Source organism: Bos indicus, chromosome 26 (assembly GCF_029378745.1).
Source record: "Bos indicus isolate NIAB-ARS_2022 breed Sahiwal x Tharparkar chromosome 26, NIAB-ARS_B.indTharparkar_mat_pri_1.0, whole genome shotgun sequence".
NCBI lineage: Eukaryota > Metazoa > Chordata > Mammalia > Artiodactyla > Bovidae > Bos > Bos indicus.
In genome coordinates, this window is record NC_091785.1 from 46,073,911 (window position 1) to 46,087,546 (window position 13,636).

Below are 13,636 nucleotides of genomic sequence, written 5' to 3' on the forward strand. Positions count from 1 at the left end.
GAGGTTTTAGTTTGAAAGCATTAATGATGTGCATGGGGCAGTGGCTCCGACGGTAAATAACCACAGAGCTTTCATCTTTGATCTGTAATTTCTTTTGATGTATTTTTTAGAGCACATTAGTTAACAATCTTAAATCAGAACTTCCTCTTCGTGAAGCTTTTGTGCTTTGTTTCAGAGGCTTGACATTGTGCTTGTTTTTTGAACAAATGGTTCAGAGCTCTTGTAGCTGAAGATTAAAATCTTTAAATTTTGGTGTCATCATTTATAAAATTCTTGATATCCAATTATGAGACTTTTATCTGGGGAGATAGTCTAGTGCTATAACCAGTGAGATACTGGCAAAAGAATCTGACTCCATGTTTGGTCGAAATATGCCCATTTTTAGACTTTCTTTACCTAGAGGAACTCATTTTTCATAATTGTCTGTTCAAATATGGCTTTCAAAATACGTTTGCTTGCTTTTATGGTTTATTGAGGACTTTTCTTTGGTGTTTGTTCACATACATTTGGACATAAATTTGGTTAAAGTAGAGCCTGGGTGGCATGAGGTGGTCACTCACCAAGACACTCAGGTGAAAGGCGGTATGGGAAAGCTTTGAAGTGGCTTCCCCAGGGAAGGCTGCTCATGGATGGATCAGTACCTGGACTTCTAGAGCAATGGCTTTGATTTTTCTGAAACAACCTCATGGAGGGGACTCCTCTTACTGATTAGGAATCCTGAAAACCATACTTTATTACTGGGATCCTTTCCAAGGTGCTCTCTGCTGCCTCCAGGGTTCAAGTATGCTTTCTCCAGGACATAAATTCTCAGGGACCTTACTGGGTCTGAGAGCGGGACTCTCTTGACCCTTTCAAGTATAAGGAAGAACTCAGAATTGCAGGACCGCAAAAGCGCCTTCAAGTCTGTGCAGACACGCATGTTTCCCATTTTCGGAGGAGGGAGAAGATGCTACTGGGGCGTGATGGGTCTAGAGGTGAGTCCTGTCTGTACTGTTTCGCTCCAGTCTTTTGACCTTGGGGATGTTACTGACATATCCAAACTTTAGTTTCCTGGTCAAAACAACTCCTACCTTACAGTTTTATTTTGGGGATTGAATGAGACAGTGCAGAATGGCCACTATACTGTAGGAGCTCAGAATGGAAGAGCTTTGTTGGTGCTCTGCCCAGAGACAGTCATTTCAGTGGAACTGGCCCCCAGAGCGCAGCGGGAAATAGAGCTCAAACCATTTTTGCATAGCTTAGCAGAAATTGCATGGGATTAAAAAAAAAGTATTTGAAAAGTAGAACTTGCATTTCATTTCTCTCTCTCTCTTTTAATCCAAATTCTGGGACACAAATCCATAAATTCCATAAACGTTCATGTCATGCCTTGAATTGCTCATTTTACCTACAAACGGGGTGTCTGAATTGCCTAGTGCCTCAGTGGCAAGGCTTTTATTCACCTACCAACTTAAAAGGCTAGGGAGGTATTTGAAATCTCCTTTGGGATTCTGCACAGGAAGATTATTTAAATTGTATTTTCAAGTATGTGTGATACCTACATGAAGTACAAAGCAAGAGTTTGGAAACTGTTTTATAGCCTCACAAATATATATGCTTCATTTTTCATATTAAGGATGGAAAGGATTATTATTGTTCAAGAACTCAAAAATAGTATTTCCAATGTTATATAAATTTAAGCCGCAGAAAAGATTCGGCACAGCCCTGTGGATCAAATAAAGAGAATGGTGGAAGAGAATACGATGTGTGCTTATATTTCAAAATCATAAACACGATAACTTATACTTGGACTCTGGAACTTGAATATTTTATCACAAGTATATAAAAGCCGTTAGTTATAGAAGAAAAAAAGGGGGGTTTCCCTGAAAGCTATTCAAAGGCTTGTGAGCTAGAAGGACAGAGGCCGGTTGCAGCATGTGTAGCCGTGGGAGAGATAAAGGATGAATGAAGTGACGGGAAGAAAGAAAGCCTAACAGAGGGACTACCATATACGCATTTGTTAACCAGCGTCCATAGAGGGGTGTGTTGCTCTCTCTTTCTCTCCCAACTTGTATGTGTCTTTTGCGGCACTGGCTGAGATTATGAAGTTCTTGGACTTCTCTGGAGAATCCGTTCTTAGATCAGAAAGGACCCTTGGGGTCCCTCGTCTCCTGTGGACCGTCCTGCCTTCCTGCGGAGGGGCTCAGAGGGTCGAGGCTGAGCTGGGAACAAGCCCGCGTGCCTGAGTCCACGTCAGCTGTCTCGTCCATGACACCAAGTAACCCTGGCCTGCACAGTTCTCTGAAAGCAAGTACAAAGCCTGATCTCTTCCTTCTGTAATCCTCAGCCCTGCCACTAATCCCTGGAAGGAAACCCACCTGTAGAGGAAAGCAAGAATCTCTCTCCAAAGTGTCCCACCTGCACCCTTGGATCACTTGCCTGCGTTTTCGCACCTGCAAGGCTGCGTCTCAGCAACAAAACAACTTGGAAGGATGCGACTTTGCGCACACAGCCCTGGGCTGAGGGCCTGGTCCTCCGTATGCTACTTAATGTCTCCGGGAAGCCCAGGAGGCTGGTGTTCTCAGCCTTCTTTCAGAGTCAGAAGCTGAGGCTGGAGAGGGTAATAACCATCTCCGAGCACAGGTACCGCAGGGAGGACGGGCACAAAGTCTCCAGCTCAGGACTGGCTGGCTGTGGAACCTCGGCCAAAAACACAGGAGGAGGGAACCTTCGTCTGCTGGGTGGCATGTTTTAAAATATTGGGGGTTGCAAGAAATGGGCAGAGACACTGAAACTGATGTCTCGAGAACATTAGCAAATGAAGCTCTGACATGCCCATCCTGTTGAAGCAGGAAGGGACAGGAGTGCGGCGGCCAGGGGAGGACCTTTCTGCTTCTGAGCTCGGAGCTGAGCACCGCCTCGCTCCGCGGCTCACAGCACTCTGTTCTGTGACGCACTGCCCGGACAGTTCTCAACAGTCCAGAGACATCTGTCTGCCAGGATCCTCAGCAGACCGCAAGGGCACCCACCCTCGCCCCTGTTGGAAATCGTGGCCGTTCCAGCTAACCAGGTGGAAGACCTCCATCTCAGCTACGTGGGTGCATCTGGGCAAAAGGAACCCAGTCTCCTCCTAGAAGGGCACACAGCCACCCTGAGACAGGGTCACCTAAGGTGTTCAACTTCCCCTGCGCTCTGAGATGGGGGCCCCCATGCCTCCTGCTGGGACCTCGGTGACCCCAGGCAGCTCCCTAGCTGTGGTGGTGATGCTGGGTTTTCCTGTGGGTTCTTTCTGTGCTGTGATTGAAATTAAATTGCCCCCTTATGCTTCCTGTGTAATTTCGATGCAGTATTTATTCTGTTTGGGCATGGGTAATGAGAGGAAATTCGGAGAGATTTCTCATCCCCCGACAGGGCTCTCTGAAGACTGCCTGATGCTGAGGGATTTGTCAATAGAAGGACACAGGTGAAGCCAGGATGTAATTTCCCTCCATCTAGCATCGATACCTAGGTGAAAGCAGGTCACGTCGTATGACTGGGTGTGGAGATGACCTCTGATTGCTGCTGGTGGGAGAGGGAGGCCTTTTTTATGTCGTGTATGTATATACATAGAAATTATAGGTATGTGTATAAGACATGTGTGTGGAGGCACACACACACACAGAGTTCCCCAGCAGAATCCTGACGGTTTTATGGGCTGCTGCTGCTGCTAAGTCGCTTCAGTCGTGTCCGACTCTGTGCGACCCCATAGATAGCAGCCCACCAGGCTCTGCCATCCCTGGGATTCTGCAGGCAAGAACTCTGGAGTGGGTTGCCATTTCCTTCTCCATTGCGTGAGACTGAAAAGTGAAAGTGAAGTCACTCAGTTGCGGCCGACTCGTAGCAACCCCATGGACTGCAGCCTACCAGGCTCCTCCATCCATGGGATTTTCTAGGCAAGAGTACTGGAGTGGCTTGCCATTGCCTTCTCCGGTTTTATGGGCTGGTGAGCAGTTAAGTGTAGGCTAGTACAGATGAGTGTCAGTGACCCGTGGACTCTTCAGAGGAGGGCCTGCGTTCTTTGACGAGTACCTCCCCGCACCCCCGGCCCTCGGCTGGCACAGTAACAACACTTGGAGACTCTTGCTATTAACAGAAGCCTTCTGAACCTGTGAATGAACGATACACCGTCTGTAGGACACTCACCTCTGAGTTTGCCCTGCGCCCGATATGGTAACCTGGTTTCTAGCTGGGGAACTGTGGTCCCTACATTTACAAGACCATGTCGCAGGAGCTGGCAAACTGGCCCATGCCCCACGTCCGGCTTGCGCCTGTTTTTGTGACGTTTCATGCAACCATGGTCGTATCCATTCATACATGTACTGTGTACGGCTGTGCTCATGATGTAGTGGTGGATCTGAATCATTTGAATAGAGACCACATGGCCCGCAAAGCCTGAAATAGATACTATCTGCCCCTTTGCAGAAAAATTTTGCTGACGTCTGTTACATTGGAAACTGACCCTGAAATCTCTTAAAAACACAGGTCCTGTAGGCTCAGGTCCTTATGTCTACATGTACACGCTCTGCACACACCTGCACCCATTCTGTGGCTTCCTTTTCAGTGATTAAAATGAAAAACAAAGTTCAGCAAACATGACTGCAGGGTTCCACGCTGGGTCTACCGTCCCTTAGATCTTTATTCCTATCTCCTATGCCTGCAAGCCCACCAAGAGCTTTGTTCTCAAAGGCCCCTGATCTCAGGGCGATTCCCTTGGCTCGTGTTTTCCTATCGCTGCGTGCCCTGGATCCCTGCCATGGAAAAACCCCCTTCCCAGGGAGGCTGAAAAAGAGCCCATGGCGGGGAGACTGAAGCACTGGAATTAGAACCCTTGCTGCAGCTTCCCTGGTGGGTGCCTTAGTCCATGGAGAATCTGCCTGCCAAAGCAGGAGACCCAGGTTCGATCCCTGGGTTGTGAAGATCCCCTGGAAAAGGAAGTGGCAACCCACTTCAGAATTCTGGCCTGGAGAATCCCATGGACAGAGGAGCCTGGCGGGCTCCAGTCCATGGAGTTGCAATAGTTGGACACAGCTAAGCAACTAAACCACCGCCACTGCAGGCTACGAGGCTCCTGGGGCTTCCTGGTTATTTAAGATTTCCTCCTCTTACACGATGGCCCCACATCTGCTCTGAGTCAGTACAGAGCCCCCGGAGCTTTAGGGTTTCCTGTCTGCCCGTTAGTCACATCTCAGGGGCCCGTGTGACCTGGTTCGGCTGTTCCTCCCTCTTCCACACACACCTAAGCCGGCAGGTGACGCCTGGCTGATGCTGGAATGCTCACTCAGTCGTGTCTGACTCTTTGCAACCCTATGGACTGTACCCCGCCAGGCTCCTCTGTCCATGGGATTCTCCAGGTAAGAATGCTGGAATGGGTTGTCATGCCCTCCTCCAGGGGATCTTTCCGACCCAGGGATCAAACCTGGGTCTCCTGTATTGCAGGTGGATTCTTTGCCACTGAACCACCAGGATGCTAGGAGAGACCCGACCAACGAAAGGGCCCATTACATTCTGGGCAACAGCAGATCCTTCCTTCTTGCTGGATGGCTGGGATCAAGCTTCCCATCTTGTTTGCAGGTCTTCTCCAAAGACCAGAATACCATGGGGTTGTCACCAGCCAATGAGTCCCTCAAGACATGAAATGTGTGGGTGCCAGCGTGTTAGCAGTGAGCAGCCGTCTCTGCCAGATGCCTGGTGAGGGTGCAGCACTTGAGCCAAGGGCAATGGCCCCACAGTCCTGGGTCGGGGGTCACCTGCCCAGCAGCCCACGGCTGCCCTGGGGAATTACCACCGTTAGAAGAATTGGCTGGGTGTCTAAACTCAGTGTCCCATCTGCCTGCTTCTCAGCTTTCAACGACGACATTTGTGGCTCATTTAGATAGTCTGTGTGACTCTGAACTTCCCGGGAAGAGACAAGAATAATGCTGAGAGCTTTGAAATAAGCAGGATCATTCTTGGCATTCACGCAAATAGAGGGATCAAAGGCTGCCTGCACTGCATAAAGGGAGCCGTTTTCGTGAATTGCCCAGATGTTCTACAAGGGGCTAAAAAAGGCAGGGTTTCAAACACTTTTTGCACATCTACCCACTTACAGAATGCATCCCATGGAAATGAGTGTCTCAGGACAGAGCCCTTTCTTAGTGACCTCTGTGGACAGCATCTTTAAGCTTCCAGCATCCCTGCTTAATAGAAGGTGGAATTGAAGCTCGCTGAGATTAACTTGCCTACACTGAAAACTTTCTCTGCTGAGGCCTTTCAGAAATCGGTATAATCAAACGAGAGTCATGAAAGAGTCCCTTCTGAAAAGTAATTTGGAAGCTACTGAAAATGGTCTTGGTTTGTGATACAGAAATTTCTATGCACAGAGGAAGAACTGTTATACACGGCTTGCCTGGCAGACTTGGTAATGCAGTTTAAACTCTATAGTGAGTTTACATAAACAAGCTCAACAGTGCAAAGAAGTTCTATTCAAGTTAGACATTCAATATAATTTGCACACAGCCACACTGAGCCAAGCTCAGCGTACTCTGTCTTCCTTCGCTGGGTCCTGACTTCACCCACAAGAGCAAGCCTGAGGCCTTGCTGGGCCTGGGTCAAGCCTATGATATAGTGGGAACTTGGGGACAAAATGTGTCACTTGGTTTTAAAGCAGTGAGCTTGGCAGTGCACACAGCATTCCTGCCCTCACTGAGACTCCTCCGGCTGTGGATACAGTTTTATACAAAGCAGGTCTTTTCTCGTTGATTTGGGGGTGGGGGGTGAAGTGGACTGAACCCGGATTCTGATCATCCTTCACGGGTGATGACTTGGAGTGTTTCCCAGTATTTTAACTTGGTCATGAGACTCCTTGTCGGGTTACATAATGAGTACGTAATCATCTACGTACAGTAGAGTGAGTTTTCCCATTTTTCATCATGAGATGCAAAGATACCATTTCTTGGCTTGGATTGAGTACATAAAGTAAGTCCCGTGAATTCCTCATTCTACTAAAACTCCTATTCTCCAGCTCAGATTGAGTACATAAAATGAGTCCTGTGAATTCCTCCTTTAAAGCGACTGTCCAGGGCACACCCTTCGGAGAATTGGTCTAGGGCTCAGGGCAACAGAAGGTTAAATTTTCAGGATTTTGTGAGCTGGTTGATTCTGGCCACCATAGCATTCACACCATGGAAATCAGCAAATGCGGCTTACTCCCCCGTCCCTCGAGAGTCAGTGGTTAAAAATGTATCAGTATCCCCCAGCACTTCTGTCCTGCACCCAGACCCCTGAGAAGGAGATGGAGAAGGAGTGTGCCTCTCATGTGCCCACCTTTGAGGCTGCTGTCTCCTAGTATATTCTGACACGGAAAACAGTGGCGGAAATTCAAATTCTGGGCGAATGAATGACCCTGGGCATTGAACTAGAGGGGTCACCTTCAACGTGGGTCTTGGAATATGAAACCACTTGTCTCACCATTATCCAGGGAGCTTGAGAGGGAGGTAGAAATGAAGATTAGAGTAAGTCCCCTACATATGAATCAGTTCTGTTCTGAGAGCGTGTTCATAAGTCCAATTGGTTCATAAGTACAAAAATGTTTGAGCCTAGGTACCCAGCTAACACAATCAGCTATAGAGTACTGGACTGTAAAGGGTTTATCATACTTTCCCGACAAATAAGACATAAAAAACAAACACAAAATAGAAAACATTAATCTTATAGTACAGTGCCTTGTCCAGTAGTACAGTACCACAGCTGGCATACAGGGGCACCTTCATTTCTTTGAAAGCTTGCAGCTTGTAGGTTTCCTATGTAGGGACTTACTGTATTAGGAACGGATGTGGGAGTTCACCCCGATACGGTCCTGCCTTTCTACCAGTAACTTGACCCGTGCAGACAACAACTGAACTAGAGGTTGATTTCTAAGTCAGAACATCCTTTGCCTTGATCTAAGGTGCCCGCTCAACAGGTTAGGAGCCAGGCACTGGACCTTGTTTTGGGGACACTGGGGCCAAGGCCTTTTCATGATGATGAAAGTATTCTGTCTCGTATAAGGGTCGGTTGCCACCTGTGACTCTTGGGCACCTGTGAGATTGCTGATGTGAGTAAAGCATTTTCAATTGTAATTAATTTGAGGGTGCATTTCAGTAGCCACCCAAGGCGCCTGTATTGGACAGAGCAGCCCAGGGCTTGCAGTTACCTCGCTGGGGGTCGGCCTGTGTGTGGAGCATGTAGAAGTGCACTCATCACAGTGAATGCGTAGGTATAGCAGAAACATGGATTGCACCTCCTTTCTGAGCTTTCAGAACCCAACCCTGCTAACCAGCAAGGCAGCCCTCGTGCCACCATGAGAAATGAAGAGGCGCCTGGCCCTGGGTTCCATGCACCCCTTGTCCTGCTCCCCTTCCCATCTGCAGGACAGGCGATGAGCAAGGGACAGGTGAAGAGGTGGGGCACAGAGGCGAAGCCCCTGCCCCAAGTCCTCAGAGCCAGAATTCCCATCTAGACGTGTCTTAATAAACTCAACACCACTTGGTAGACTGACGTAGCCTCAGAAAACTCAGATTTCAAGTAGCTCTCCACCCTTGTTCTAATAGAAGGAGCCTCGATCTAGAACACAGTTGTCCTTGCACAGTGTTTGTGGATGATCAACCCATGCAGGGCTTTATTTGGGCATGTACACCCGTGAGAAGCATGCTATGTAGATACACATTTGGTTTTACACCATTTGCTGAATTTTATTTCCCGTTTGGTGATGCTGGTGTCTTTCTGTTTTGCTGTCTGGTTTAAATCACGAGCAGCTGTATCGAGGTCTGTGATCGGTCCTGTCTGGGCTTTTAATGTTTCTATGGAATGTGCTCTGCTGATCAACAAATCCCTTATAGACCCACTGCACTGGGTTGCTTTTGGCTGTGTATTTATTCAAGTCCAAATGATTGAAATGGGATGAAAATGGAGATGCAAACCCAAAATTCAACAAAGACTTTTGAAAGCCTTCTGTCATGGTAGGTTACTACTAATCTCCTGTTAGAGTAGTTTACAATTGGCTGCTCATTTTGCTTCATCCTGTCAGCTGCAAGCAATGCTAGGTCATAGGACGTGCCAGGCAGGGGGCAGGGGGTGGCGGGTAGGTTACTGACCATCAACTCCTTTTGTACGTCGACCACCTGCATGAAGCCAGATGCCAAGGGCGCTGTCTACATCAGGCAGCTTGGCTCTGGGGCCAGGCCTTAAGCCTCCTCTGCTACCTTGGAACACAGAGGTTGTTTCCTCCCCTTAGTTTGTAAGATGGAAACACGATGTGACTCAGTCACAGCCATCCCGTGCACAGGGTGGCTTGCGGTCCTGACAGTGCATTTCTGGGCTTAGATCATGCTGGCCTGCCTGTCAGCTCACTTAACCAGGGACTGGGGCCCACAGGGTGAAGGGTGCTAATCACATGAGGCCAGAGGGCACTGTCTCAGTTGCCACCTCCAAAACACGAGCTGGAAGAATCCAGACAGCATCACAGGGGAATGGGAAAGAGCTGATCGGCCATCTCAACAAAGCCAATGAACCACAAGGTTATTTCAAGAAGCACAGAAGCAGAGCAGTGCTGGCTGTTTCCCATCAGCCTAGCACACGGCCTGGCCTTCCTAGCTAAGAGGCTCAAGACTAACGTCCCATCTTTAGGTCATTTGTTGTTAAATTCTCTGCTGCACAATTTCAAGTTCAAAAGATGGGAAACAAAGTTCAGCAATCTGTTATCAGTGGCCGACAGTCCTGGCTGTTAACATTCTCTCTCCTGCCCATCTGGATACACAGGGCATCTCATGGAGAAAGGCGTCTCTCTCCTAATCATATACAGATAGCATCTGTCTAAGAATGGACATCGCTTCTGTAAGCTCCAAGTAAGATGGGGGCAGGGGGGAACCATATTGTCTGTTGTATAAAATATAAAACCTGGTATAGTCCTGAATGTCAATGTTATTCCAATTATTTAGCATAAGTGAGTCAGCATTTACTTTTCAAAATGCCATCCGAATTTCTTTTCCATTACTAAAAGGCAAGTCGCTTCTTATTCAGATTAGATATTCTGGACTGGCATACCTATTGTACTTCATCAGTGTCATGAACTTTAGCCCCCAGAGCTAAAAAGGGATGCTCCATCCATTCATTCAAAATGTACTCAAGTCCAGACCAGGCCCATGAATGCTAGCCAACAAGTCAACCTTGCAGGTGAGGATGAATGAGTTTTAGGATCACAGAATAACCTGGGGCCCCTTTGAACTTGCCCCCTCCCACCTATCCTCAGACCTGAATCTGTTCTCAGAAATGCTGGCTCTGGTCTCATTTAGGGGTCTGGGCTTTGGGGGCTGGCAGTGGCCCCCCCCCCACCCCCACCCCCAGAGGGTGGTGAGCCTGCAACGGGCACTGTAAGACCGGCGGGAACATACATACCCTTCCCGGTGGGCTTCTCCTTTCTCCAGCTCCTGAATGACCCCCAAGAGCACTTTGATGGTTTCCTGGCTTGAACTGATCAAGTTCTCCATCATCTGAAGCTGGGCTTTCAGGTCGACCACTTCCGTGTGAGGCACGATTTGTCGGCATTCTTCATCTGCAGCGAGCGCCTGGGGACAAGGCTGGCGCTCCTGCCCCGAGGGGGCCTGAGTCTGCAGGGAGGCGTCTTCTTCGCTACATTCCGGGGACAGGCACTGCGTCGGGGGCGAGCAGGCCGGGGCGACGACCGGCCGGGCCTGGAGCCCGCTGGCCTGCGCAGCCGTTCTCCGCTCCAGGTCGGCTGCGGGGCAGAGGGACCACTCGCTCGAGGGAGCGGAGTTCGACAAGGCCGGCGCAGGGGCCCTGGCGCCTGGGGCGGGTGCGTACACGGTGGCCACCTCGGTCTTAAACACCCTCCGGTGGGCCGATGGAGCCGGCTCCTCGGTGTCCGGGGTCGCCCTGCCCTGCCTGGCTTTCCCGAGCAGCTGGTACTCCAGCTCCTGGGAGGACAACCGAGTGGAGTTCTGCACCGGAGCATCGCGGTAGCTGTGCCGGTCAGGGGTTTTGCACGGCTCCGCGCAGTTGACCCCGGTGGGCGGCCCCAGCGCGTTCACGTGTTCGTCGGAGTGGAAAACCAAGGCTGTGGTCTTCTGTACCCGGCCCGCGCCCCACGGCCGGGCCTCCTCGCCCGGCCCTTCCTGGCTCTTCTCTTTCGCGTCAATTACCAACCCGTTGTTCTGACTTTTAAAGGCCTCGGTGCCTGGGATGCTTTTGAGAGTCCCCTTTTTGCGGTCCAGAGGGAAAGTCTGGTAACACTTCTTGAGGTCGGGCGAGGTCTGCACACCTGTGCTCTTGGTGACGTTGGGGATGGACCGCCGGGCCGGCACGGTCATGTACTTGCGGTAGGCAGCCCGGCAGGATGCAGGCCTGGCCTCCCGCTTGTCACCCTGCAGGCCCGAGGCGAGCTGAGTGTCCCTCTGCTCGTTTTGCGCCTCGCAGATGTCCTTAAAGCGCACCTGCAGGGCTTTATTCCGCTTCTTAATCTGCCGGTTGGGATCCAGGGCATATTTCATCTCCAGGGCCAGACAGGCGGCAGGCTCCACTTCACTCGCAGAGGTCGTGAGTACGCATTTGCTGGGTTCCTTACTGACCATGGTTCCTGCAGGCGGATACAACAACAGACCTTGTCAGTGGAACAGAAACCCACAGGAAACCACAGGCAGCGCAGGCTTTGGGCCAGAATGACGGATGCCTGCTCCCTAATTATTTTTAAACAGGTGAGGTCGGCCTTTATGTTAAGGAAAATCAGACAGGCAGAGAATCCCTGGCAGGCACAGTTTGAAATGTTTCTCAGATATTAAAGCTTGCCTCCCTCTCCATGTAGGATACACTCGTTTTTCCTTTGATAGTAAGGCATGTTTCCCCATCAGACAAACCTGTTTTACTATATTCATCAAGAAGCCCAACGACTCTGCCTCTTCTGCTTTTTTTTTTCTTGCAGATTGCTGTTTTGCAGGCACATCTCCACTTCACAGGCAGATGGTTTTTCAAAATGCAACTTACTTGGTTTGGGCTTTTACTACTTTTTTGAGGGCTACCGATTAATCTATTATTGGAATCCGAGAGGATTGCTATTTTCTCTTAAAGACATCTTGGGGATTCTAGCTCCTGATCGGATAAATGTGGAGAGTCCTCCGATGAGGAACTGAACTATATCTATTTATGTTAGCCATTCTGGATGCTATGTGATAGGGTGCCGGGCTGGTTTATGGGAAAACTGTAAAGGGAACAGTCTCAGCAGTATGGCTTGCTTCTCATGGGTTAACATCAGCCATAGCGAGGGCATGGGTTTCCTGGTTTCTACAAAGTCTGTGTTAGCAACTCTTTTCTTTGATTCTGTGGAGAGGGGTATTTGAAAATACTTAAAAAAAAAAAAGAAATTATTCATTCTAGAATCAAGTTTTGTGTTTTGATCACAACCTCTGCAAATGAACACAATGGTGGTTGTTTCAGGATTTAAATTCTGAAAGAAAATAAAATCACAAGGCTTTATGTTAATCATGCAAATTCATCTTGGGCTGAATTATTAAATGCAACTAAGAAGATGCAGGTGGCCAGTGATTGCTCTGGGGGAATACCAGTGGGTAAAATGCCTTCACTTTATTAGGCAGATTCGCAGCTGTTTATCACACATGGAAGGACTTTCTTGCGGGCTGAACTGAAAGCAAGAAAATACAGTTAAGTATGCCGTTTGTGAGTTAGTGTTTGCTTTTTCCCCTCCCTGTGTTCGAGAAGAAAGCAGAAGGGAGGAATCTGGGGTGTGGAGGGCCCTGGTGTCCAAGCGAGGTGACCAGAGAGGCAGGGTCATTGACAGGAGCCGGTGAGAGCAATGCAAGAACAGGCTCAGGCTGCCATGACCCACCCACCACCCAGGGACCCTCATGGAGCCTCCCATGGCACTTCCTGTGAAATGCCATAGGCCCTGTGATCACGTGACTGCCGCTCTGGGATTCAGGGGTGTGCGGTCTTCAGGTGCTCTGCTGGTAGAGGAGAGCCATGCCTAATACCTTCAGTGCCACTCATCCCGTTGCAAGGAGGAAACTCGAGTTCAGAGAGGTTAGGTCACTTGTTCATAGTCACACAGCAAGTGAGACACACAGGCAGGATCCTGATCTACCTGCCCCCTCGAGTCCACATTGTTTCTCATACCTCAGGAGTCCAGTGAACAGAGAGGCAGGCCACTTCCCTACGTCCCTGAGTTACAATTGCAGGCCAACAGGGCTGGTGTTTCAGGGAGGAGCCCAGAGCCCTTGGCCAAGAGGGAGTTAAAGATCCGCCTCCCCCCTCCCGCCACGCAGAGTCTGGGACTCCGTTAAGTTGACATTGCAGGCCAGCATGGCACTGGTGTGCTCTGAAAGTTCACTAGTGTTACTGAATGAAAGGCTTAGAGAAAAAATGCAAGCACTTCATCAATTATGCCTTGAACAGTGAGCCAGTAATCACGTTAGAGGACATCAGAAGTAATCCCTGCAGAGCTTGGTTCCAATCACATCAGGTTTCCCAGCCTTGGCATTCTTGGTGTTACGGGCCAGGTGAGTCTTTGTTGGGGGTTGTCCTGTGCCGTGTAAAATATGCATTAGCGTCTTGGCGTCTCTCAATATTAGCAGCA

The 13,636-nt window shown here is 49.4% G+C and overlaps 2 protein-coding genes across 6 annotated transcripts in view; one reads left to right on the top strand and one right to left on the bottom strand.

Annotated features, from left to right (window-relative positions):
• Nucleotides 1-13,636, top strand: part of DOCK1 (dedicator of cytokinesis 1) — a 556,998-nt gene that overhangs the window by 251,116 nt on the left and 292,246 nt on the right. The window lies entirely within an intron of this gene.
• Nucleotides 1-13,636, bottom strand: part of INSYN2A (inhibitory synaptic factor 2A) — a 62,455-nt gene that overhangs the window by 29,401 nt on the left and 19,418 nt on the right. Inside the window, exon 2 of one of the 2 annotated variants that reach the window (XM_070781091.1) lies at nt 10,429-11,626. In XM_070781091.1, the coding sequence (XP_070637192.1) occupies nt 10,429-11,621 (1,193 nt within the window). In that variant the 5' untranslated portion in view covers nt 11,622-11,626. Of the gene's footprint in view, nt 1-10,428; nt 11,733-13,636 lie in introns of those variants that run through there. The other variant, XM_019952807.2, reaches the window with a different exon arrangement.